The 26,023-nt window shown below is 42.5% G+C and overlaps 1 protein-coding gene across 4 annotated transcripts in view; it reads right to left on the bottom strand.

Annotated features, from left to right (window-relative positions):
* TTC3 (tetratricopeptide repeat domain 3) overlaps positions 1 to 26,023 on the bottom strand; it is a 149,668-nt gene that overhangs the window by 91,642 nt on the left and 32,003 nt on the right. For 3 of the 4 annotated variants that reach the window (XM_075911810.2, XM_075911801.2, XM_075911793.2), the window contains exons 6-13: positions 25,628 to 25,681; positions 20,218 to 20,341; positions 6,699 to 6,784; positions 6,294 to 6,388; positions 4,469 to 4,531; positions 2,376 to 2,430; positions 1,544 to 1,706; positions 922 to 970 (exon numbers count right to left, since the gene is read on the bottom strand). In XM_075911810.2, coding sequence (XP_075767925.2) covers positions 922 to 970; positions 1,544 to 1,706; positions 2,376 to 2,430; positions 4,469 to 4,531; positions 6,294 to 6,388; positions 6,699 to 6,784; positions 20,218 to 20,341; positions 25,628 to 25,681 — 689 coding nt within the window. Of the gene's footprint in view, positions 1 to 921; positions 971 to 1,543; positions 1,707 to 2,375; positions 2,431 to 4,468; positions 4,532 to 6,293; positions 6,389 to 6,698; positions 6,785 to 8,976; positions 9,306 to 20,217; positions 20,342 to 25,627; positions 25,682 to 26,023 lie in introns of those variants that run through there. The other variant, XM_075911814.2, reaches the window with a different exon arrangement.

Genomic DNA, 26,023 nt, shown 5'->3' with positions numbered 1-26,023 from the left:
GGGCTGGGTGACAGCAGGTGGCTGGTTTATGCCGTGCCAGGTGCAGGGCCTGCTGGCTGGGTGCTGGCAGGCTTGCAACTGGCACAAGCACGGTAGCCAGACCGTGCCCCTTAAGGGCTCCGGGGCCGGGGATGAGGGGGGCACAAAAGCTTCCCTGGTTTGGCCCAGAGTGGCCACCAAGGCAACCTGGGAAGGGCTAGCCTCCAACCATTTTGAATTAAGTGGCTACACAGCCCTTAATTCGAACTACGTAATTCGAACTAGGCGTTACTCCTCGTAGAATGAGGTTTACCTAGTTCGAATTAAGCGCTCCGCTAGTTCAATTTAAATTCGAACTAGCGGTTTGTATGTGTAGCCCCTATTAAAGTTAATTCGAACTAATGGCTGTTAGTTCGAATTAACTTTGTAGTGTAGACAAACCCTTAGAGCCCTGCAAATCCATGGATATCGAGTTTATAGCCGGAAGGATTCACATCTGCAGCTGTGGATGGGGATATCCATGGCTCATTTTTGCAGATAGATACAAATTTTGTATTCAGGCACTGCTCTATATAGTATTGCAACAAAGGTGGACAGGACGAAATTAAGTTCCCAGTAATGTTTTAGATTTACAATTTCTAGTATAAAAAAACTAAACTCAAGGAAACAGTCTAGAGGTAGTAGTAGTCAGCACAAAACAACTGAAATAAATTTTTAAATTCATTTGTTTCCTACACTCCTCTGCAACTATCCTTCATTCTGATTAACAAGTATCAGATGCTACTGGGTTCAGACACTTGCCTCTTTCCCCTTCATTTTCACTTGCTGGTTTATAACATAGTAATTCAAGCAAACTCTGTGCTCTGTACCAATTAAATATTATATTAACTTTATATTAATTATATTATTTTATAAATAAAAATTAATCTGGTTTTAACTTACTTTTTCTCAAAAAATGATTTCTTTGTTCTGTGTTTACTTGCTTTCATACCTATAGAAATTTAACACAGAAAACACTGATTTACAGCTGAAAAATGTTACTTCATTTGAAAGGAAAGTTGCAGTTTAAGGTAGGGATGTAAGCGACTAGTTGACTATCCAATAAGCTTATGACTATTTATCACTTCTCTCCCACTTGCTGCCTCTATCAGAAGCAGCAAAGGGGGACGAAGGGCAGGAGCTGGTGCTGGGGTGAGCCAGCTTAAAAGCCAGATCCCCCCAGCACCATCTTCACGGGGTGCAGGGGAGGCAGAGGCATAGCAGGGGACCAGGCACCAGCCAGAAATCAGCTATCCCAGCTTGCGCCTGATCTCCCCGTAGCTCTTCAGTCTTCCAAATATTTTACTAGCTGCCAGGCTCTAAATATATTTACAAGGCAGAGTCGCAGCAATGTTAGCTGCCAGGGCCGGGAGCTAACCCCGCTGTGGCTCTCCAGTTTTCCCTTATCAACTAGTCAATAGAAATTCCATCAACTAGTCAATTAGTTGATTAAATACAATTTAACATCCCTAGTTTAAGGTATCTTACTGTATTAAGAAAATATTTTGAAGACAGAAAAAGCTACCTTTAATTTCTTCCATTTCCTTCCTTAACCTTGTGCTTTGCGAAATAAGATCTTTAACTTGCTCAGGAATATTCTTGCAGAGCTCTTGGGCCCTCTCATTAGCTTCCAGGGCATATTCATGTTTTCCCAGCAGCGAGAGAGCCTCACAGAAGCGATAATGACCCTAATGTGAACATAAATTTAAAATGTTAAAAAGTGATGATTCTTTCAAAACATAAAAATATTAACCTATATCCAAAAGAGCATTTTAGTGGACTGAACAAGAAAACATTCTGACATATTCAATAACATACAAGTTACTGTTTGTTCTAGACAAATGCTGAATAGCCAATAGTACCTAAGATTTCTCACATCAAAGCACACTAATGGCGCATCTAGTCTATTATCCCACCGTTGGTTTCAAATCAAAGTAAAGATGCCTTTCCTTAATCCCTAATACCACTTTTGCACTTGAACAACTGTGTAATTGTCCATACTTAGGTCTTTCTAGACTAAATTTTTGAAACAGAAATTTGTTCACTGTTGTGCATATTTTTTATAAATTGTTGCGCGTGTTATAATGTATAAATAAAGCATGTTGCTACATAATTATCACAAGTGTCTTTAAAATGCACAGTATATTCTCTAACCCACAGATGCATGCATACAAAAATAGAATCAAATAATTTTTTAAAAATCTATTTAACTTTTCAAAGGTTTACTCAGAGAAGAGAAAGCTATGCATCTAAAAGGAGGTGCCTTCATATCAAGGCACTGAGATCTTGTATTTAAACTACCTAATGTAATATTCTTTCTACTGTAAACAGAGTTGCCAAATTAACATTAAACTAACCTTTGGCCAGATAGGCTTCAAAATAGTTGCCCTTTTTCCATCAACAAGAGCTTGCCTTTAAAAACAGGAAATATTTATTAGTCTGGAAATAATACCTAAATTTCAAGGCCCTATTGTGTTGGATACTGCAAAGACAAAGAAAGAACTCCTGTCTTAAAGATTTCTCATTTAAGTGTAAGTATAAGATAACAAGTGTATATAGCAAATCTGGGGAGTGAGCAGGAATAAAAAAGCAATCATGACACAATACTGGTTAGTTAATAAGTACAGGACACCACCTGCCTAACCATCAACTTTTCTGTAGCCATCATGTCAGAGAGAGATCTGAAACTGGATAATAAGGTAGCTGTGTAGAAATCAAGAGAGCCCACATGTCTGCATTCAATGCAGGGTTTAACATCGCAATAGCATGCAAAAGGATGCTCAAGCTGAAATAAGTATTTTGATGTAGTAGAGAAAGGGTGAGACTATGGAGGTATGCAAAGAATGATTGATATGGTCAAAACAATCCATCAAAAGTGGTAAGCATCATTTTAAAGACAGGATTTGTCAAGGCCAGAAAGAACAATGTTGCAGTGATTGAGCTCCCAGATGAAAGAAGATCTGGATGAGAGATTTAGCTTATGGATAGAAAGGAAACGCAGGAGTTATACAGGATTTAGCAATGGATGCGCGTAACCAAGATTTTCAGCAGTTTCACAGCTACACAATTACCTGCTTTTTAACATCCCTAGTAAATATAGTGATGGGGTTACCCCAGAAGCTAACTCTGGTGATCTGGGTCTGGCCCACGGGCCACTATTTGACCACCCCGATCTAGACAAAGGGATGAATAAAAAATAACACCCAAATTATGGTCTTGAGTAAAAAGGAAATTGAGTCTATGGTGACTTAAAGTAGAAAGGAAGAAGGCTAGTATAGGGAGAAATCAAGACCAGACATCCACAAGGAAATGCAAGAGAGAAAAGATGAGATTTTTAGTTTGGACAGCAAACAGATCAGGAGTGGAGAACTGAATCTGAATCAGCAGCATAAAAATAATCGCTAAAATCATATATATAGGACTATGAATACTTAGAAAGACAGAGTCTTTTGGGATTTCCACATGAAGTCATAAGGGAAATTAAGAGGATTCTTAATTAAATGCTAAAGGAGAGGCTGGAGAGAACAGTCCTGATGAAAGTAAAGGGAAAACAAGATTTAATGAAGAACATGGTCAACAGTATCAAAAGTTAAAGAGACAGTGAGGGTAGAGTACTGGTTCTGAGTTTTACCAAAGACAGTTCATTAGAAATGTTGTCAACAGACATACCAGTGGAAGGAATGCAAGCCTGACTGAAGAGGATCTAAAATGGCATAAGGGGAGAGGAACTCCAGACAGCTAGAGTAGACAATGCATTCAATTGGTGTACAAATGAAGGGGAGAAGGAACAATAACCGAAGAAGCAAGTAGGGTAACAGTGGGGGTTTGTTTTTTTAAGATGGGATAAAGGATGCTTATGGTGCAATGCAAGGGAGCATATGAAGAGTCTGACCACCATGAAAATGGAGGGAATTACAGTGGGGGTAAAGTATACCAGGAGATGTGATAGAATTACTCGAACAGGCAGACGGTCGGGGAAAAGATCAGATGAGCTATAATATCTGCAAGCTTTAGTCGGCATTTGCTACAAATTATATCAAAATACACATTTTTCTAAAGACGCTTACATCTTTCTAGTTCTCAATCACATTATTTGTGGAATGTCCTCTCAAATGAACAGAAACCCAACCACACAAGATAAATACATCTGCTGGACGTCTATGTTCAGACAAACAGCAATAAAATATAAGGTTAAAGATTAAACTTAAATGTAACGCCTAACAAAGCACTTGAATGACAAAACAGCTCACACTTTTTACAGCTATTTTCAGTCTCCTGGAAGACAACCAATTTTATCCTGTCTCCTTTATATTGTGCCATTATGACTTTAGGAAACCAAGCTTTATATCTTCAAGGTACTAAAATACTACTTTACCAAGAATACTGTCAATTCAGAGTTTGCAATTACAGAAAAATTCAGGATCTCAGATACCCCAAAAGACAAACTTACTTGTATTGTCCAGTGTGAAGAAAACAGAGAGCCCGATTACCATAAAGAAGATGGTTTTCAGGACTTAAAAAGAAATTATTAAAAAGGTATTAGTTAACGTATTATTTCTTAACAATACAAAATAGCTAATAACAAGGAAAATAATTCTAATTTTTCACAGTAAATTTCTCCAACCACTTCATTTACTCAATGTGTATGTGTACAAGCCTGCGATACAATCCATCAAACACTTACAAAATTGCTTAATTTTTCTAATCTGAATAGTCTCATTGATTTCAGATGTGTAATCTCAGCAAAGGTATAGAACTCAGTCAATTCTGACAGTACCATTGTAGGTGTGTCCCCCCAGCCTCCAACCCATTTCATCAAAGCTAAGAATTACTGAGGTAGCTAAATACTCAGGGAAGGAATAGAGAGGAGGGGGGGTATAATAGGAGAAAAATATTATCCACAAAAAATTGTGACTTCGCTCTGCTGAACTTACTGAAGAACAATTCAAATTCTTTGAGAGGGTATTTTACCATGATTTTCTTTTAGCTCATCTTTCCTTTCTCAGTCTGGAAAGGTGCATGAGGGGCAGAAAGGCCAGCTGTATTGTAATATATACCACACTTTATTAGTGCTGAAATTAATTTTAGACAAGTATATTCTTGTTTCTGAATACACTAATACAACTACTCCTTCAAGCCCTCTTGAATGAATTACTGTAGACTTCCTCTCCATTCTTGGCTCTATCCAATACTACCCATAGGATTTGAAGCAAAAATCAGTACAACAGCAAAACAGATTTTTCATCTGTGATTTGTACTATTTCTTAGGACTTTGTTAATGTTGCCTTTGTTAACAAAAATAGGATATTTTATTCTATTTTGACTGTTCTGGAGGTTCTTCTGGCCAACTAGTAATCTTCTTGCAGGAGACTGACAGCTAACAAAATTTTCTGTTTGAAAGTGAAAGACTGGCCTTGTGTTGTAGACTTTACCAGAATGCCTTCAGCTACAAGTGCATTGTTTTATTTTCTACAGGAGTAGGATGCATTCTATGACTAAAACATACATCTACCCTACAAGAATAAAAGGGGTAAACTGAACACTAATGTGTGCTAGACCATATGGTTTAAGCATCTACCACTAAAATAACAATTTTCATACTAAACCATTTTTCAAATAAGCCTCCTCCCTGGTAACAAGCAGTCAGCCCTTGCCTGCCAAGCTCCTCGGGAGGAGGATTTGCTACCCTGCTGCATGAAAATCACCTCCCTGGAAGCCCGCTGAGTTTAACAGGCACCATTAATTTAGAAACATCAGGGGACGAATAAGCAACATACACATATCAAGTGATGAATAAACATACATACATAGATCAACCCCTCACTATCCTACTGGTGCCAAACTCTCCTACTGGGTCAGCTCCACTAGTGCTAGCAGCACTAGGAGCCCTACTGTAGGCAGCTATCAGCTCCAGTAGATGTTTTCAGTAGTGTATCCTGTTTTTCTGATGAGGCCATGTTTAACAGACAGCACCTAAAGTGGATTCTGAAGCTGAGAGGCCATTTACCCAATGCTGCCAACAATATTAGTTAGCATGGGTGTTGCTGAATCATTAGTAACGAGTGAAGTTTTTTAAAAAGTCCATAACACAGACAACAAGTGTCTTCAGTACTAAGAAAGGGAACAGATCATATGAATGTAGTTAACACTCTGTGCTAAGTCCATTAGACATCATCTGATTTTTAAATGGGTGGTCAACAAAGTAGAACAAGTGTAAAATATAAGAACGTAACACACACAAAGATAATAATTCAGTTAGTTGACTTAGTTCTTACCAAAATTCTATGGCTTTAGTGTATGAGCTTATAGCAAAATCCAGCTTTTTTTGGGAAAACTCACAATTTCCTCTCTCTTTCATAAATTCACTTTTCTGAAAGATCAAGAAAAACAAATATGCAACCTATCAGAATGTAAGCCAACTATGATGCAAACTATAAAAGCTTTTAACAATATGAATTTAAGTGTCTTGTCCATCGGTTTACCAAAAGTTGAAATGTACTCATAACTAATAGATCCGGACACGTTTAATTATCTTAAAAGGCATTCAACTCCTAATAAGTATTGGTAAATACTACTATGAGAGGACTATTTATGTTTGACTAATAGTTTCCCCACAAATTTCTATAATTTTGTTCTAAATCATAGGTTTTTTTAAATCCAAATTACTGTTTTTTCCCTACCTTTATACACTTTTCACAAGTCTGTGCTTCAAACTCTTCAACTAAATTGCAGTCTTCCACTGCAACTTTAGTTATATAATGTTTATCTGTTGGCAGAAATTAGTGAGGTAAGCAAAAAGAACGAAAGCCAAACAATTAACTGAACTGCTTCCTTTAACAATCACTATCTATTATGTCTACTTTTTGTTTTTCCCCCCCTCATCAACAGCAGAAATAAGATACAACAAAGTAACATGTCCAACAGAATGTTGATTATTTTAGCTTCCACTGTTGCACAAAAACCACAAGTCCCAATTCAACAGGGTCTTACAACTGTGAGGATGTTTTTAACTGAAAGCACATGGTACTATTCACATATCTGAAGCCAGCAGATACTTTTGCTCAATTCAGGACTAAATGATCTCCCTTAGTAGTAAAAAAATCTAAGTCACATCATCATCAGGCCAAAAGAGAAGAGCCCGAGCTTTTAAATTTAGAAACCAAAACCATTACCCGGTTCTCAAAAAAGCCTATAGCTCAGTGCCATGGAGCCATTTTCTGTTACCACTGAACTTTTTCCTGTCATCATAATAGGATTTAAATTTTCATTCTCATATGTCAGAATAATTGATGCCAAAGTTTCATGAAGCTGATACAGATATAATTGAAGTCTAAACACAGTAATACAGGCAGTCCCCGAGTTACGCGGATCCGACTTATGTCGTATCCGCAGTTACGAAGGGGGTTTGCTGCCCGTCTCCCTGGTCTGCTGAAGACAACCAGACCACGGAGACGGAAAGCAAAGCCTCTGAGGACGCCGGCAGCGGGACAGCCGTGGCACATCTGGGTTGTCCGCTGCCCACGTGGTCCGCGGCTTTGCTCCACGTTTCCCCAGACCAGGGAGACGGGGAGCAAAGCCGGGGAGCACGCGGGCAGCGGACAGCCCAAACACGCCGCGGCTGTCCCGCTGCCGGCGTCCTCAGAGGCTTTGCTCCCCATCTCCCTGGTCTCCAGCAGACCAGGGAGATGGGGAGCAAAGCAGAGCAAAGCTGCGGAGCACGCAGGCAGCGGACAGCCCAGACGCGCCGCAGCTGTCCCGCTGCCGGCGTGCTCCGTGGCTTTGCTCCCCGTCTCCCTGGTCTGCTGGAGACCAGCAGACCAGGGAGACGGGGAGCAAAGCCGTGGAGCACACGGGCAGCAGGACAGCCGTGGCGCGTCTGGGCTCTCCCGCTGTCCCCGTGCTCCGCGGCTTTGCTCCGACGCCTGTGGTACAGCAGCTAGGGCGCTGCCAGTTGGTCCCGTAGCGCAGCTCTGGGCGCTACTGGACCAACCCGGCAGCACCCCAGCTGCTCTGCCCCAGCTGCTCTGCCCCGGGTGTCCTGATTCAGCCACTGCTGGTCAGTTTCAGCAGCGGCTGAATCAGGACGCCTGGGGCAGAGCAGCTTGGGTGCTGCTGGGTTAGTCCAGTAGCGCCGAGGAGCGGCGCTACTGGAGCAACCCAGCAGCACCCAAGCTGCTCTGCCCCAGGCATCGCCAAGTCAGCCGCTGCTGAAATTGACCAGCGCTGACTACAGGAAGCCGGAGGCAGAGTTGCTCTGCCCCGGGCTTCCTGGAATCAGCCTCTGATCAGTTTCAGCAGCAGTTGACTTGGGGACGCCTGGGGTTCTTAAGTTGAATCTGTATGTAAGAACTGGCATCCAGATTCAGCCTGTTGAAACTGATCAGCGGCTGATTCCAGGAAGCCCGGGGCAGAGCAACTCTGCCTCGGGCTTCCTGTAGTCAGCCGCTGGTCAGTTTCAGCAGCGGCTGAATCTGGATGCCAATTCCGACTTACATACAGATTCAACTTAAGAACAAACCTACAGTCCCTATCTTGTACGTAACCCGGGGACTGCCTGTATAACAGTTGTAGGTATTTTAACCATCACAACCATGTAATAGACTGAACAGCAGTTAAGAACTTCACTGTACATTTTGTTCCAATTAAGTATTTCATTTACATGACACAGTAACAATCTTTCACTCTATCATTGTTATATGCTTTAAAAGATCTACACAAAATGAATGCAAAATTATTTTTAAATCCATTACTATTTCAAGATTTTGGGAATTAAAAAAAAAATAGCCAGGTAAATACCAGAGACCTCTAAGCAGTTCTATGAAAAAGAATGTAAATTTAAATGTAAGCAGGCTATGACTTTAGAACTGATTATTTACTAGTTTGTAATTATTTTAAAATGAAGAGTTTATAAATAATGAATGACCATTTCAGTATACAAGAAAAAAAGAGGTTACTCACCTTGTGCATTAACTGGTGTTCTTTGAGATGGGTGTTCCCATGGGCGCTTCACTGTAGGGGTACATCTAGACTACATGCTTCTTTCAAAAGGAGATATGCAAGTTTGGCGCTAATTTACATATCTTCTTCCGATCACTTTTTCAAAAGCAGTTTTTTCAAAAAAGGAAGCAGTTTAGCCGCAGTTATTTTGAAAAAACCCTTTTTCGAAAGAACCCTGCATATCTCATTTTTTGAGGACGGTTTCTTTCGAAAAAGGGTTTCCCGACGCCCCAAAAGAATCATGTCTAAACTGCTTTCTTTTTTGGAAAAACCACTTTCAAAAAAGCAATGGGGAGATATGCAAATTAGCACCAAATTTGCATATCTCCTTTTGAAAGAACAACACAATCTAGATGTACCCTAAGTGTCTTGGCACCCTTGCGCTTATAACTGGAACTTTTTAGCAGCAGTACCCTGGGTGCGTGCGCACACACACAGCACCACCCACACCGTAACAAACATGTCAACGCACATGCGCATCATCAACCTTCCCTCCAGATCCTTCTCTACCATGGAGCGATGTCAAAGCTCCAGAGCAGAGGGGAAAGAGAGAGGGCCTTCTTTGAGGAGTGTCCACTGTAGGTGACTATGGAGCAGTACCCTGAGCCTTTGGTAGGAGCAGCTTAGGACCTCATTGGCAGACTGCTGAAAGGACTGCCACTCCAAATGTGGTACATTGTGAAGCAAAGGTGTCTATAGCATGAGGTCTTGTAAAGATGTGTGTGGAAACCCATGTTGCTGCCCCAGAAATGACCTTGATTGGCACATCATGGAGGAAGGCCGTAGATACAGCCATCTCTCTAGGAAAGTTTGCCCATGAGTAAGGGAATAGTGTCACTTGGTTGATGTTATAGCATTCCCTAATGTAGCTTTTTATCCATTTTGAAAGCCTCTGTCTGGATACTGCATGTCCTTTAGAGCGGTCTGCTATTGAAATCAACAGACTGTGAGAATGCCTAAATTGTTTTGTTTTATGTAGGTAAAAAGCAATAGCACATCTAACATCCAGCAAATGGACTCTTCCCGCACTGGCATCAGGATGAGGCTTTTGGTAGAAAATTGCTAAGTATATAGGTTCATTGATGTGGAAGCGTGAAACTATCTTTCATAGGAATTTTGGATATGCTCTTCATATGACTTTGTCCTTGTGCAAGATCATAAATGGTGAGTCAGCCATGAGAGTAGCCAACTTGCTGACCCTTCTGGATGTTATGATTGCTATTAAGAAAGCAACCTTCATGGAGAGGTGTGCCAAGGTTGCCATCAGTTCAAATGGAGGGTGGATCAATGCATTCAGGACAAGGTTGAGATTCCACCAGTTTGACTGGAGGATAGATATTAAGACCTTTTAAGACATTTCTTAGTGGCTGATCTGAAAATACAGTTTGGCTGTCCACTGTATCATGCTCACTTGAAATAACCACCAAGTGGACCTTTATTGATGAATTAGAGACACTGTCTTTTTATAAGGTGTTATAAGACTATCACCAGTTGCGTTGATCAAGGTTGGAGTGCTCTATGTTTGACCCACTTGGAGAAGTGTCGCCATTTGTAAAGCTAAGTCTTTCTTGTGCTTTGTTTGTGACATTTCAGAATTATCATTTGGACTTCCTCTGAGCAGGAAGAGTCCTATATATTCAACCCTAAAGGAGCCATGCCATGAGATGGAGCTTGTGTGCCTCGGGATGAAGAACTCGCCCCTGGTCCTGATATACTTTGTCCAACCATCATGGAAGAGGAATCGGAGGAGCAACTGACAGTTGTGACAAGCAAAGGAACCAGATCTGTCTGGGCCATGCAGGTGCTATCATGATTACCCTGGCCCTGTTGTGTTTTATCTTGTGTATGATCTTGCCGAGGAGGGGAAGAGGCAGAAATGCGTACACTAACTTGTGAGACCAGTTGTTCAACACGGCATCCCCAGTGCAGCCCTTGCCCAGGCCCTCCCAAGAGCAATACCAGGGACACTTGATGTTGTGTAATGTGATGAATGAGTTTATTTCCACAAAGCCCCACTCAAAGAGGATGGTATGTATGGCTTGGGAGAGGTGTATCTCCCATTCATAGTTTTGGTAAAATATGCGATGCAGTTGGTCCATGGCGACATTCTGTTCGCCTGGGAGATATGCCACTGATATGTTGATCTCATGGAGGATGCACTACTGCAACAGTGCTGTGGCTTCATTGCGAAGGTCATATGATCTCTGGCCCTGCGCTGCCAATTTATGTAGAACATGCAAGCAGCGTTATCTATGTATATTTGCACTGCGTTGAGCTGAATTAAGGGAAGAAAACGTTCGCAAGATCTTCTTACTGACCAGAGCTCGAGCACACTGATCTGTAGGTTTGTTTGTCAGCAACCATCTTCCCTGCCTGCTGTGTCTGCAGGTGCGTGCCCCCCCAGCCCAGCATCTGCAGTTAAGTAGTCTATAGAATAGACAGAGTTGGCTGTTGAAAAGAAACTCCTGAGTAGAGATTGTTGATCTGGAACCACCATGTGAGGGATTCCCTGATCATCTTTGTAGGACTCAGCCTCTTGTGTAAAGGGTGATTGTGAGACCAAAAGCATGTGTATAGCCATACCTGCAGGTTTCAAATGTGTAGCCTGGCATGGGGAACTATGTATGTGGTGGCAGACATATGGCTGAGGAGTTGTAGGCATTGTCTGGCAGACATTGGGAGATCATAATGGTTCTGGCTAGTGTGGCCAATGCGTGGAACCTTTTCAGTGGCAGTTGCGCCTGTGTATGCATGCAGTCCAGAGTGGCACCTATGAAGTCCAACTCCTGATGGGGTGGGCTGGGACTTTTGAAGCCCCAGTGTTGTGAAGAGTTGGATTGTGCCAGTGGTATATTGCCAGGTCTGTTGCTCTGTTGGAGCCACTATCAGGCAATTTATTATTATTTATTTAAAATATTTGTACCCCATTTAAAATATTTGAGGCAGCATACATTTTTAAAACAATAAAAAAATATATAAAAAAATTAAAATACAAGACGACAGAGGGACATAAATCCTGCTAAGACATCTTGAGAAGAGGGGGACACAGACTCAAATACCAATAAAAGCATGAGTAAAAAAGGTGACTTTAGGCTGACGCCGAAACAATGCTAATGTTGGCGTCATGCAGATATCCCGGGAAAGAAAATTCCACAGCCTGGGAGCAAAAGCTAGGAGGAGCTCTGTTCTGCATAGATCTTAACCTTATCTCCACAAGTTGGGGGGGGGGGGGGGGAGGGGGGAACACTGTGCAGAGCCTCCCCAACTGACCTCAATTTCTGGACAGGTTCATATGGGAGAAGACAGTCCTTCAGATACCCTGAACCCAACTGGTTTTGGGCTTTCAAGGTTATAACTAAGGCAATCGTCTAAGGAAGGGAAGATCGATCTTCCTGATTCTTAGATGGGCAACTGCTATGGTGAAAATCTTGGAGAAGACTCTGGGTGCCGCAGGCAGGCCAAAGGGCAAGACTCAGTACTGGTAATGTTGATCTTTTAGGGTGAACCTCAGGAACATTCTAGGAGATGCTCGTACTGCTATGCAAAAATACTCATCCTGCAGGTCGAGGGATGACATCCAGTTTCCTTTTGCCCATGCAGCAATTATCATTGACAGCATTACCATGGTGAATCATTGATTTTATGGAATTTGTTCAGTCTGCACAGGTCCAATATGGATCTCCATCCTCCCGATTTCTTTGGCATGAGGAAGTATCTGGAGTAGAACCCCTTTCCCCAATGATTTGCTGGTATGATCTCTACCTCCCACACCTGGAGCAATCTGTTTATCTCTTGTTGCATCAGGGACTCGGGAGAGGGGTCTCTGAAGAGGGATGGGGAAGGGGGTTGGGTTGGAGGAAATGTGAGGAATGGTATTGAGGCCCTTTGCTATGACCTCTGGAACCCATATGTCCATTGTCATGGTGGACCATGCATGGTAGAACAGTTGAAAACAGAATCTGTATTGGTTGAATGGCGGAAATGATGTCAAACCCTCAACCAGCTGCAGAAAATGTTTGTCTGCCATTGAAGGATTGGGACGTGGCATGTTGCTCTTTAGTTTGTCTGCACTTTTGTTGCCTCTAGCAACATCTAAAGTCATAGTCCCCTGACTGGAGTAGGATGATACCCTGCCACAAAGCATGTAGAGGTAATTCAATTTCTTCTTTGGTTGGAGAACATACATCTCCAATGTTTTTAATGTGGCTTTTGAATCTTTAAGGGAATGTAGAGATTCATCTGTGGTGGTAGAACACAACTTCTGACTCTCAAAGGGGAGGTCCTCAATTGTGTTCTACACCTCCCTAGGGAACCTCAAAAGGTGCAGCCAGGAGCCACGATGCATCACAACTGATGTGACCAGGAACCTTGAAGCAACGTAGGCAGTATCGAGTGATGCCCGCAGTGCTGTCTTCACTATGAGGATACCCTCGTCTACGTTGGACTTGAATGAAGCTTTGTTGTTGTCCTGCAGCTTTTCAATAAAGGGTCTCATTTTTTCAAAATGGTGGTACATGTATTTGGCTAGGAATGCTGAGTAATTTGCTATATTGATGAGTGAGGATGCTGAAGAATAAAATTCTCCCCTTAGGAGATCTAGCCTCTTCTAGTCCTGATCATAAGGGGTATATTTATATTGGGTCTGCTTGCCCCTGTTATTGGCTGCATTGACAACAACTGAATTTGGGGAAGGATGCATGAATAAGAATTCAGCCCCTTTAGCAGGCATATAATATTGGCTGGAAAAACTTAAAAAAAAAAAAAAACAGTCAGGCAGCACCTTAAAGACTAACAAAACACGTACATGGTATCATAAGTTGAGGGCACAACCCACTTCTTCAGATGAATCGAGTATTAAAGGTCCAGTTCCAAAATAAGTAAGAGGGGATGAGGGAGGAGGAAGGGAAAAGTGGGAAAAAGTCAATTAGAGTATTCATGTTACATGAAGCGGATAGAGAAGGTGCAAATTGTTCTTAAATACTCATTGTTTGGTTTTTGAATTCCTTAGGATGTGGAAGGTAGTGTGCTAGCCAGGTAATATCTTTATTCACACCTTTGTGATGGATCCCAAACTTGTAAATAAAGTTAAGTTCCAAGGCTTCCCTGTGTATTCGACTTGTGGAATTGGCCTGAAACAACATGGTAACTTTGAGATCCATTAATGAGTGCCCGGGCACGTTAAAGTGTCTTTAATAATAAATAAATAATATTTCCTGTTGCCCCTTTTCGACATCGGGGAGATGGAGGCTGGTGATTGTCACAATTTTTGCTGGGTTGAGTACAATGTTTTCCGAGGGCGAGGCCTGCAGTATATCTGTCAGCTTGTGCTGGGCGTCAGGAACCTTGACTAGGGATATGTCAAGGGAATCAGCCACTCTCTTGTACAAGTCTTGGAAAGACAAAGTCATCGCCCACTGTGAAAGGAGGGGGCATTATCAATTCATTTGGGGAAGAGGATGAGATGTGAGGAAGCAGTGTATCCTCATCTTGTGTGTCATATAGGTCATCCATCTCCTCCTGTGTAACCTCTGATCTTGTGGATTTGGGCATCTTGGATCCCACTGCCTGCGGTCTAACTACCACTGGTGGTGGTGCCTGAGCCTTCATAGTGCTCCAGGGGTCCCATTCCTGACAGGGTTGTGGGAGCAGAATGGGAGAGCGCCATGGAAAGGGCTGCCACATCTGAGTCTGGACCATGTGCTGCTTCTGTTACAGCTGAGAAGTTGGTTTTGAAGTTGAGTGTCATGGTGAGAAAGGCAAGGAATCTCCTCCTCATCCTCACTATCACTCGAAAACGGAGTGGCCAAACTTGCAGGTGTTGGTGTGGCATCGGTACCGAACAATAGCGTGCCCGGTACTGACATGACCACTAGCTCCCGATGTGTGGTAAGCGGTCCTGGAAGGAAGATCGGTACTGTCAGTGCAGAGGGTTGCATTTACTGAGGCACTGCTTTGTCCTGTGTTTTAGATGTCATGGGCACTGGGGAACCTTTGATACTTGCAGTCGGTACCGACTTCATTGGCATCTGGATTGGAGTTCTGGTCATCACTTAGCCACTGCCTGAGAAGGTGTCAATGCTTTCAGTAACAATGAAACAGGGGCAGTCTTATTCATCTTCAGTACCAAGAGCACAGAGTGTGTAGCCTTTGCCAGCACTGCCCCTTGGGGTTTGTCCATACCTGATTTCCCCAGTGCCTGCGCATCCCTAGAAGCCCTTACCTTGGGAGAGGGAGGCTTGTGCTGAGTCTTTTCAGTGGCCTCTCCACTGGGGGTGAGGAATGATTTCTTTTAGCTGTCTTCTTGGCAGGCTCCTCTTGGTGCGGATAATCCCCGATCCAAGACGTACAGGGTGGAGAAGTGCTCGATGCCGGTTCCAAGGCTGGTGTCTCTACCTTCTCCATAGTGAGGAGCTTAAACTGAAGCTCCCTTGTCTTCAGAGATCTGGAAGACAACTTCTCACAGTGGTAGCAGCTCATAGGAGAGCAATCCTGGCCCAGGCACCTAATACATGGGGCATGGACATCGGAAATGGGCATGGACATTCTGCATGTCAGGCACCGTTTAAATCCTGGTGAGCCTGACATCATAACCTTATTCCTAATACTATGAACGAGGACAAAAAATATTTAAACTATCAACTTACCCCTGTACTTAGGGTAGGGGGAACCAACTGTGAACCAAAACAATCTCTAGAACTATCTACACTAATTACTACTTCATGCTACACTAAGTTTAACAAGGAGCGCTGTGTTCCAACCAAGCTGGGAGTGGTTGAGAAGGAACTGGACGGATGACTGACAGCCCGCACACATCAGTGCATTCACTATGGTGCGGGTGGTGTCACGCATGCACGCCGGCACCCAAGGGGAATACTGCTGCTAAAAAGTTCCAATTGTAAGTGCAGGGGTGCCAAGACACCTACAGTGGAGTACCCACAGGGACACTCCTCAAAGAAGTATGTTAGTGATAGAAATGTAGCCGTGTTAGTCTGGTGTAGCTGAAACAAAAAACAGGACTATGTAGCACTTTAAAGACTAACAAGATGGTTTATTAGGTGATGAGCTTTCGTGGGCCAGACCCACTTCCTCAGATCAAATTGTGGAAGAAAATTGTCACAACCATTTATACCAAAGGATACAATCAAAAGAATGAACACATATGAAAAGGATAAATCAAATTTCAGAACAGAAGGGGGATAAAGAGGGAAGATAAATGTCTGTGAGCTAATGATATTAGAGGTGATAATTGGGGAAGCTATCTGTAATGGGTAAGATAATTAATGTCTCCCCAGGCCTGGGGGAGACCTGGCCTTAGGTGGACCTGTTGTGGGGCAGCTGCAGCTGTCAGGCTCCCCTGCACTCACGACAGCAGCCAGGAACTGTAGGGAACTCACTGTGGAGGAACAAAACACCTGCTCTGCTTCCCCGTTCCCAGTATTCATGAATTTCACCAATCATGGCAGTGTCGAGAACACATCCCACCATAAACAGCAACATTTCCTGTATCATTTCTGTATTTGAAGTGAGGAATATTGGCTATGTATTAATTAGAAGTATGTTTTCACCTGGGGAACACCCATCAAACAGAATGCAATGTCTAGATCAGAGGTTCTCAAACTGCAGTCTGTGGACCACCAGATGTCCACGAACTCCATTCAGGTGGTCCTTGGATAGTTCCCTTTAAAGGTGCACACTGGGGCAGCCCACCTAATTAGTGGTTTACAGATGTATCTCAATTAATTAGGTGCCTGGACCCTCACAGGTAAGGTGAGGTGTGGTAACATTGGTGGGAACAAGAGGTAGGTGGGGTGAGGTAGGGGAAATAGGAGATGGGGGAGGCAGTGCAGTGAAAAAAGGAGGAATGTGTGATGTACAGTACTGCAGCAGCCGAAAAAGGGATGACATCCCCTAGCTCCAGGGCTTTGGCTGCCAGGAGAGATAGACTTCCTTCCCAGCCTCAAAACCAGAGATGTGAATGAATAGCCAGTTACCTAGTAAGCACCACACTGATTAAACAGGATTTTACATCTCTAGTACGGTACAAACAACATTTGCAAAGCTCATTAAGTGATTAAGAGACCCTCATCAATTTTTGAGTGGTCTGCATGAAAAAAAAGTTTGAAAACCCCTGATCTAGATGGCTTGCTGGGAGAAGAGCCATTAGAGAGAAAAATAAGTCTCAAACAACATTTATCATCCACAGAGAGGTGTCCTCAAGGACTATGTAAACAGCCTCTGATAATGGCTGTTGTGGTCCTATAGAGTACTGCCGTGGTCACCAACCCGTCGATTGCGATCGACTGGTCCATCAGGAGGGCTCAACCACTCAATCGCGAGGCGTTCAGGGCCCCCCATTCCCCGCACCCCCAAGAAGCCCCACTACCTACCTCCAGCAACAATGGAGGTAGCGCTAGCTTCCTGCGGGGTGGAAGGAAGTCCGGCTGCTACACATCACTTCTGGGGTTTCAGGAAGTGTGCTGGCTGCTCCCCCTCCCCCAAACAGCTGCGGCTACGTCTACACTGGCCCCTTTTCCGAAAGGGGCATGCTAATTTCACAGGTCATAATAGGGAAATCCAAAGTAGGAATAAGAGATCCTCCGGAAAAGGGCTTTTTTCCGGAGGATCGGGGCCAGTGTAGACGTTCTTTTCCCGCTTTTCTAAAAGCCGGAAAAAAGCGGCAGACATTTTTATTTAAATGCCGCGGGGGATATTTAAATCCCCCGCGGATTTCCCTATTACGACCTGTGAAATTAGCATGCCCCTTTCGGAAAAGGGGCCAGTGTACACGTAGCCTCGGTGTGGTACCACAACCCAAGTCTGTTGCATGCCAGGGGGTAGAAGTCCCCAGAGGAGGCACGCGCTGGGGCTTCCCTCCTCTGCAGGGCGGAAGGAGTCCCAGGAGGAGGCACACACAGGAGCTTTCCTCCTCTGTGGGGGGGGGGGGGAGGCGAGGAGTTGGGAGGGGAGGGGGACTCCCTGTCCCTACCAACACCCTGTCCCCTCTGGCACCCTGTCCTCTGCTGCAGAACCTTGTCCTCTGCCCCCACTGGCACCTTGTCCTCACCCCAGCACCCTGTCCCCTGCCCCAGCGGCACGCTGGCCCCTGCCGCAGAACCCTGTCCCCAATGGCACCCCGTCCCAGCACCCACTGGCACCTTGTCCCCTGCTCCAGCACTCTGTTCCCTGCCCCACACCCACTAGCACCCTTCCCCAGTACCATGTCCCCTGCTCCCACCAGCACAGTTGAGGCCACATCAATGAGGCTTGGGGAGGGTTTTGGGGGAGCCATTTTTTTACATCTCACTTGTGTGGCCCCGACTGACTTCTCTGTGGGTCAGTGACCCCTGACTCAAAACAGGTTCCCCAACTTTCTCATAAATAAAGACAATGCTGAAACTTTGTATTTGACATAATATTTTATTTAAAAATGAAACCTGGCCAACAAACCCCCAATTAGGGCCAAGCCCCCATCTGGCCTCAGCATCGTAACACTCCTGCACCCCCTCTCCCCCAGACCCTAAATCTGAGCCTATCATACACTGGAACCCCGTCCTGAGCCTCTCATCCCCAAACTCTGCACCCCCCCACACATCCTCAGTCTTCTGTCACAACACTTCTGCACCATCCACACACTGCAAATCTGTGTCCTGAGCCCATCATACTCCCTACATCCCTGTCCTAAGTCCCTGACACACCCCAACCCAAACTCCTGACCCCAACAATCCCCTGCCTGGAGCCCCCTCCCCGAGCCAGCATCCCCTTCTCCACCTCCTTCTGCATCCAAACTCCCTCCCAGAGCTTGCATCTCTCACCCATTCCCACACCCAAATCCCTCATCCTCACCCCAGAACCTACACGGCCTGTTTCAAATCTGTGAGGGTACAGCTAGTCTGCAGGAGTTTTTCCCGCGATTCCAGTGGTATCCCAGAAAAACTCTTCTGTGTCCAGGGACGCATTTGTTCTTCTGCTTTTTTCTAGCAGAAGAGCAAACATACTCTCTCTCATTCCTTTAAGCCACAAGGAATAAAGGGGCTTCTGAAAGAAGGGGGGTTTCTGACATTTGGCCCAGTCTAGACAAGCCAAATGTTAGAAAAACCCCTTCCTACAGAAGAATAAAAAAAAGCGGAAGTGTACCTGTACTCTGAGAGTGTATAAGAGCTGGGGATAACAAGTGATGGAGAGGAGGAGAACAGAGAGGACAGGGCTTCAAGGAAGGGGTGTGGTGTTGGGGGAAGGATGGGGTGGTAGATCTTGGCTTGTTCTGACATTTAAAAAGTGATCTTGGGGGTAAAAAGGTGGGAGGCCAATTGAGTACTGTCACCCGTTGGACTCAAACTTGGAATATCAGCGTTTTATCAGAATGGGAACTAAAGTTGATAAACAAAGGGTTCCCACCATATACAAAAGCTATTTAAGTGGAGTTACATCATGATTCTTTGCTGCCTCCATGCCCAAAGAGACTCTTTGAAGCACCTGGAAACAAGGATGGAACTGGAGAGAAAGGCTGGACCTGGACTAGAGTAATATGCTTAGGGTTTTAAGCTGCAAGAAAGAGCAGCTTACCTTCAAGAATCTCTGCAGTGTGCCTAAAACAACATTTAGGAGGAGAAATTGCCGTTTATAACCAGTTTCTTTAGTTAGTATCTTAAGCTTAGTTTGTGTGTTGCTTTTATTTGCTAAGCAATTTGTTTTCATCTGTTTGCAAACCTTATAAACACTTATAAACTTCTTTTTATTTTCTCTAAAACCAGTTTGTGGAATTTATAACTGGGGTGGAAAAAGCTGTGTACACCTTCCTCCACATTAATGGAGAGAGTGAATTTCAATGAGTTTAGACTGCATACTTCTATGTGCAGCACAAGATTATACAATTTTGAGTTTACACTCACTTGAGTGCTGGGCAATTCCTTAGCTGAACTTTCCCATAGAGAGCTCATCTCAGCATCTGTGTGAAACTACAGCTGAGTATGTCCCTACCTTTGTGTATACTGCAGGTAGGATTGAGAGTCTGTCATAGCAGCACAGTGTAAAGGGAACTGAGGCAGGTGGGGCAGACAAGCTCAGTGGTGCCCCAGTTCCAGGTGGCACCCCAGGGGGAACCCGTCACAATGAGATCCTATGATATTCAAAAGTGAATTCAATAAGGGGTAGCCTAATTCAATTATATTTGTTCAGAATACCTGTCATAACGATTATACTTACATTCAACAAAGAAAGCTTCTAGAGAAAGCTGACAAAAACTTCCATATTCTTCTAATTTCTGTAGAACACTGAACTCCCCTGTACGTTTCACCCAGTCAAGGGCTGCCACAAGATCAAAATCTCGCTTTTTCAAATAAAGACCAGAAATTAGAGAAAGTTAGCAACTTTACTCAGTATTGCTTATATGAGATAAGACAAGTAAAAGAAAAGAACCTAAATTACTGACAATACAATATAAAGTAAAAATATTAACAAATACAGATAGAATAGCAGCAATGTAATGTAACAATGACAAATAAAGTACAAGGGTAAATGTTTAGGGTGTCACCTGCAAAAAATAGTAAAGCATAGGGCAAATACTTCGTATCCAATCCACAACTCTCAGAATTCAGGAAGGTTATTTTCAGTTGATTTCAAACACCTACTATATTATTTCTATGTATAAATACATGGTCAACAAAAATAATCAAGGCTGGTGGGCTGGAACTGGGGTGCCATTGAGCTCAAGTGGGAACCTGTACTAATGAGATCCTATGATATTCAAAAGTTAATTCTATAAAGTATAGCCTAATTAAATGATACTTGCCCAAAATATTGAAGGAAATTGCCTGAAACACTAAATTAATGTGTATTTTCAGAGTTTACAACAACCATCTGATTTATGCACAAAACAAAAGCCAGAAAAATACATGCTAAAACTAGATTTAAAATTTTGGGACAAAGACAACCCTAAAATAACTTTTTTCTTTAACTACTTGGTTAGAGGTGACCTGCAAGTGATGCTGGAAGATGAGATGCCCACTCATACCAAGGTTCCTGTGTCTCAATTGGACACTGATTTTAGCTATGTATTTTGTCAGGCTTGTTCATGAGTGTTACAATCTAATAGCTATTTTTTACATTATAAGAATGTGTTTAGACTTCAATGAATGCTTATGAATTGTTGTGCACATTAATATCACTCGTTTCTGTATCCAATATTATAAGCTAATGTTTCAGAGGTTGTGCTATGAAGCTCTGTGTGACTGTAAAATCACCTGACAGTAGAGAGACCTTAATTAGTGAGCTCATCATCAACAGAAAAGTGTTATATCTTTCCCAAAAGGAAAAATCCATTGATACCAGACTACAGTAGGACCCTGCAACTGAAGTCTCCCTACAAATCCTCAAGAGAATAAAGACTTTTGTTGCACTGCCTTCCTTCCTGTGACAATGAGTCATGCAAGCGGGCTTTCCTATCAGCTGAGCATCCACCTCCAAGCACCTGGCAGGAAAGGTATAAAACCCCTACCAAGAAGAACCAATTACATCTATGCTCTTTGACTCCATTAACTAGAATCTTCCAGGCATGAGCAAGAGGTCTGCATCTGCTTAACTTGGATTAGTCCTAAAAGACAGCCCCTGCTGATTATAAATAATCCTATTACCTTTTGAAACTTAAAATTGTAACTCACCTCACTAATGTATATTCACTGCTTTTATCCTTTAAAAGGACACTTTACATTTCTTTTTCCTATTTAATATGTTTTATATAGTTTATTATAGGATTGGCTGCAAGCATAATCTTTGTTGAGAATTAAGGAGCAACTAAATTAGTGTAATTGATTCTTTGGGACTCGGATTCACTTGAATATTGCTATGATTCTTGAGAGAGACCACTGATCACAAAATTATGCAGTAGTCGATAACAGAGTACATATGGGAATTATCTGTGATTCCATGTAAATGCAAGGGCAGTGCTTAAAGAGTTTTGATAACTGGTTGTTGAAATCTAAGGTTGTGTCTACACTACAGCAACAAAGCTATACCCCTGCAACTGTGCTGTTGTAAGATCTCCTATGTAGGTGTTCTATGGTGGCAGGAGATGGCCTACCCACAGCATAACTAAACCATCCCCAACAAGCAGCGGAAGCTATGCTTACAGGAGTCACTCTCCCACCGTCATAGCACTGTCCATACTGGTGCTTTTAATCAGTAAAATCTGTGGTGACCAAGGTTGTTGGGATTTTTTCAAACCTATAATCAAAAATAGGTTTGCGGACAAAAGTGCTAATGTAGACATAGCCTTAGCATAGAACTCACAGCCAATTTTGGGTTTGAGCTCGGATTCCTAACTATCTGCCATGAGGTCAGTACTCATGCTCTTGAATCTTTCACACAGCATTATATTACCAAGACAAGGTAGTATATGCAAATGCCTTTCAGTAACATTTTTCATATAATGGTTACTTTTTACTGGTGCTCCATATTACCACTCCTAAATTATGATGCTTTCCTCAAATCCTTGTTTAACTGCAAACTAGGAAGGACACTTTTGGCATAATATAAAACAAAATGTTATGTTTTGCTAACACCATCATCTACATTTCATGTGATCAACTTGCTTATAGATATCAACAACTTAACGTTACTCAGTATAGTATATGCCCACTGTAATATTAAATGCCTTTGGTGATAATTGACAATATGTCAAGGTTCTTTGCAAGCAGCTTTTCCTCAGACCTAACAAACTCACTACATTCGCTATAGATCAGTGGTGGGGAACCTAAAGCTCAGGGGCTATATGCAGCCCCCGGTTTGCCAGGATCTGGTCCCCAAGGCTCAGGGTCCCTTCTTCCTCCCCCCCCCCCCCCCCTCCCCCACACACACACACAATAGGGAAACATTCACTGGCACTCCAGCCACCCTGTTACCCCATCATGGGACTGGAGCACAATAAAATCTACTAGGACAGGCCGCCCCCCCCCCCCCCCCAGTTGATACTGGGAACTTAGTTTTATTCTGTTATTTTGTCAAATAAAGTGTTTAATTTTGCCAAAGTTTAAAATATTGTGTGCAAAATTTTTCACTTTTGGTACAGAATGCACCCAGCAGTAAATTATCTTAATATCTAATCCATAGATATCTACGAAATAGTTTATCAAAATTATGTTTTGCATTTAAAACCGATGTTGATGAAACAAAGTACAGTATTATCTCAAGCTAGTGAACTGAAATGATTTTTTTCTAGTCACCATTGTTCTTTAGCATTTTAAAACTTGATCATCTCATCTTCTCAAACCTAGCTTTTATTCTGGTTGGATGAAGAAAGCAAGCTTTTCTGCACTAGCAACATGCAACTGGATTTTTTAACTTGGAATCAACTAGTCAGTAAACTGAACTAGTTAAAAAATGAATATACTTTTTCTAAACCTATAGAAGAAGCTACTGCTGTTAATCTGATGACTTCCACTTGTTAAGATTTGTGATTTTCTTTAAAACATTGGCAAATGTACTATACATTTAAATCATTTAAACAAATTATAGTAAGCTTAGAACTTAAGTGTGAAATTAAGAAAATGTAATAAGTTTAATTTAAATTATTTTTTTACAAAAACTAACAAAATCACTGCTTTACATAAGTGCTCTTTTAGACAGATGAATTATCAGGACTAGTGTCCTTGAATTTAAATATTGCAGGGTTTGGGATTTTTATTAATATTTTAATGTGCTATTAAAATCATGCCATTGAAAAAAAAAAACAGGAAATATTTGTATTTTGTCATTGCATCATCATACATTTTAGTTATCCTTAGAACACACAATATAAAAGGCTTATTTTGGTGATTACTTGTAAGAATCTGCACCATCCTGCAAGCTATTTTCCATAAAATGACTGATCCCCTTGAAGACCATTTGGAAATTTCAGTTAATGTAAAATGAGACAATCAGCTTACTTATCTGGGTTTCCCAAAGAAAGCACAAGCTTGTTTTCAACTGCACTGCCTTCCAATTAGCTTCTTGGTACCATGCAAGATGTAATTTATGCTCCATTAACTTTTACTTGGTGTAAACTTTTACTTTATGTTCCACACTGGAACATAAAGGGTTAGAGGACAATACTGGACTCAGCTAGCCCTGCCCCATAAACATTGTAGAGGTGTGCATGCTCCAACTGGAGACATGGTTGACAAGAACGCTAACTCCGCTAAGAAAGTTGAAGGCTGGAAAGGAGTACAGACCTAACCTAACCCACAGACTCCTTCTAAAAGGGGCTAAAAATGCATCTCTGAAGTACAGGTCTATGTGGTGAGTCCAATTCAGGCTGACAGTTTTTCTTTTCTCCTCCTTATCTGGAATCAGGAGCAGTGATAGAAAGCAACCCATGGAGGGTAAACTTAGAGGGTCCATTCTTACCAAAGGCCAATGCTGATGACTCTTGTAGGGCCCTGGGTCAGTCTAGAGGAATAGGAAAGCAAAAGCTCTCTTACCATCACCCCCCGACTGAGTGAAAACTAACCACTAGGGCACACAGCCCACTGAGGACCCTACTACACCCACCTACGCATTTGTGCTTCAACCTAACCTGAAACAACAGCTGACGTAAGACCTGACATTCCTCAAATATGGTGAGCTGCAAGTTCAAACCCCTTGATGCTGAAATACACTTGTGTCCAGCACAGCATGAGTTGTCAAAGCATATTCCAAAGCATTTTTTCATAAAGAAGTGAACCTTCTATCAGTGTTTTAAAACAGATTTTGTGAATGTAGAGTATTATTTTATATTAAATGCATGTCCATCAAGACAAAATGCTATTTAAATTAAATAAAAATACAAGAAGTAAATTATCCAGTAACAAGTCACAGCTGATTTATTCCTCCCATTATTAAAAGTGGCTATGATATGGTCTTCAAAATGGCAAACTACAGGTTGAACTTCTGTGGTCTGATACTCCGGTCTGGCATCATCTGGAAGCACCACAGATATTGCAAAACTAGAGAGCCCCAGCAGCAGAGGTTGCTGGTGACTTGAAGTGGAGTCCACCAGATGCTGCAGGGAACCAAGGCCCACAGTCAGCAGGTCAGGGAATCTGGAGGAAAAGGGGGGCCAAAGTTCATGGAGTAATGGAGCCCACAGCTAGACAAGCTATCGCATGCTCCAGCTGGGCCAGGGGACTGCTTTGAGCTCTATTACAACTGCTGCAAACTCCAGTGAGATGGCAGGGCTGCCACAGCTCATGGGTTAGGGAGGCTGGGGAGAGGAGCCCAGTGGGGAGGCTGGCACATCCCCCTCCCAGACCTTCCCTGGTCAAGCAAACTCCATTGTCCACGACTGTTCAGGTCCGGAGGATGCCAGACCAGGGAGGTCCAACCTGTATAAAGCAAATTTTTACTATTTTTTTAAAATGTTCAAGTAACTTTCCAGTTTCTCCAATCTGTGTGGGTTAAAAGAAAGTTATATCAAGAAAAATATCATCCATGCACCAAAACTTCAGAACTGGTAGACTAAGAAAATGAGACTACTTATATCAGGTAATCTAACTGTTACATACCCATGTACCTTGTGAATATGTACAAAAGAAATACTGAAGACAAATGGAAAAGCCATATATATATCTATACTTTAAAAAAACCTTTGTAGATAACTTACGTTTTCTATTCTGGTTCCAATACTCAATATGCCACTGATAAAAAATGGATTGTTCTGGGGGGAAAAGAGAAATCAGACTTTACACCAATCAAAAGCAAAGTGAGATTGTTCACTCAACAGCATTTCTCTCTTTGTAATATGTTAACCTTTGAATGCCACATCTGAATAGAATCATGCTACTTTGATAATTTGGTTAAAAAAATGGTGGAAGGGAAGAGGAAAAGAGGGACAATCTTATTCTGTAAAATAAAGAATCAATTGGTAGCAGCCATTAATGTCTTCCCCTGTAACAATAGCTCCTTTCTCTACTGAACCTCCCAATACAATACAGTGTTGATATCCAAAAGGACTTATTTTCCAAGAAAAAAAGACAAGAAAAATATTGGGAGGAAGAGA

This window comes from Pelodiscus sinensis, chromosome 1 (genome assembly GCF_052426305.1).
Source record: "Pelodiscus sinensis isolate ZL-2025 chromosome 1, ASM5242630v1, whole genome shotgun sequence".
Lineage (NCBI taxonomy): Eukaryota > Metazoa > Chordata > Testudines > Trionychidae > Pelodiscus > Pelodiscus sinensis.
Note: the sequence above shows the minus strand (reverse complement) of the source record. Positions and strands in the feature narration are given on the sequence as shown.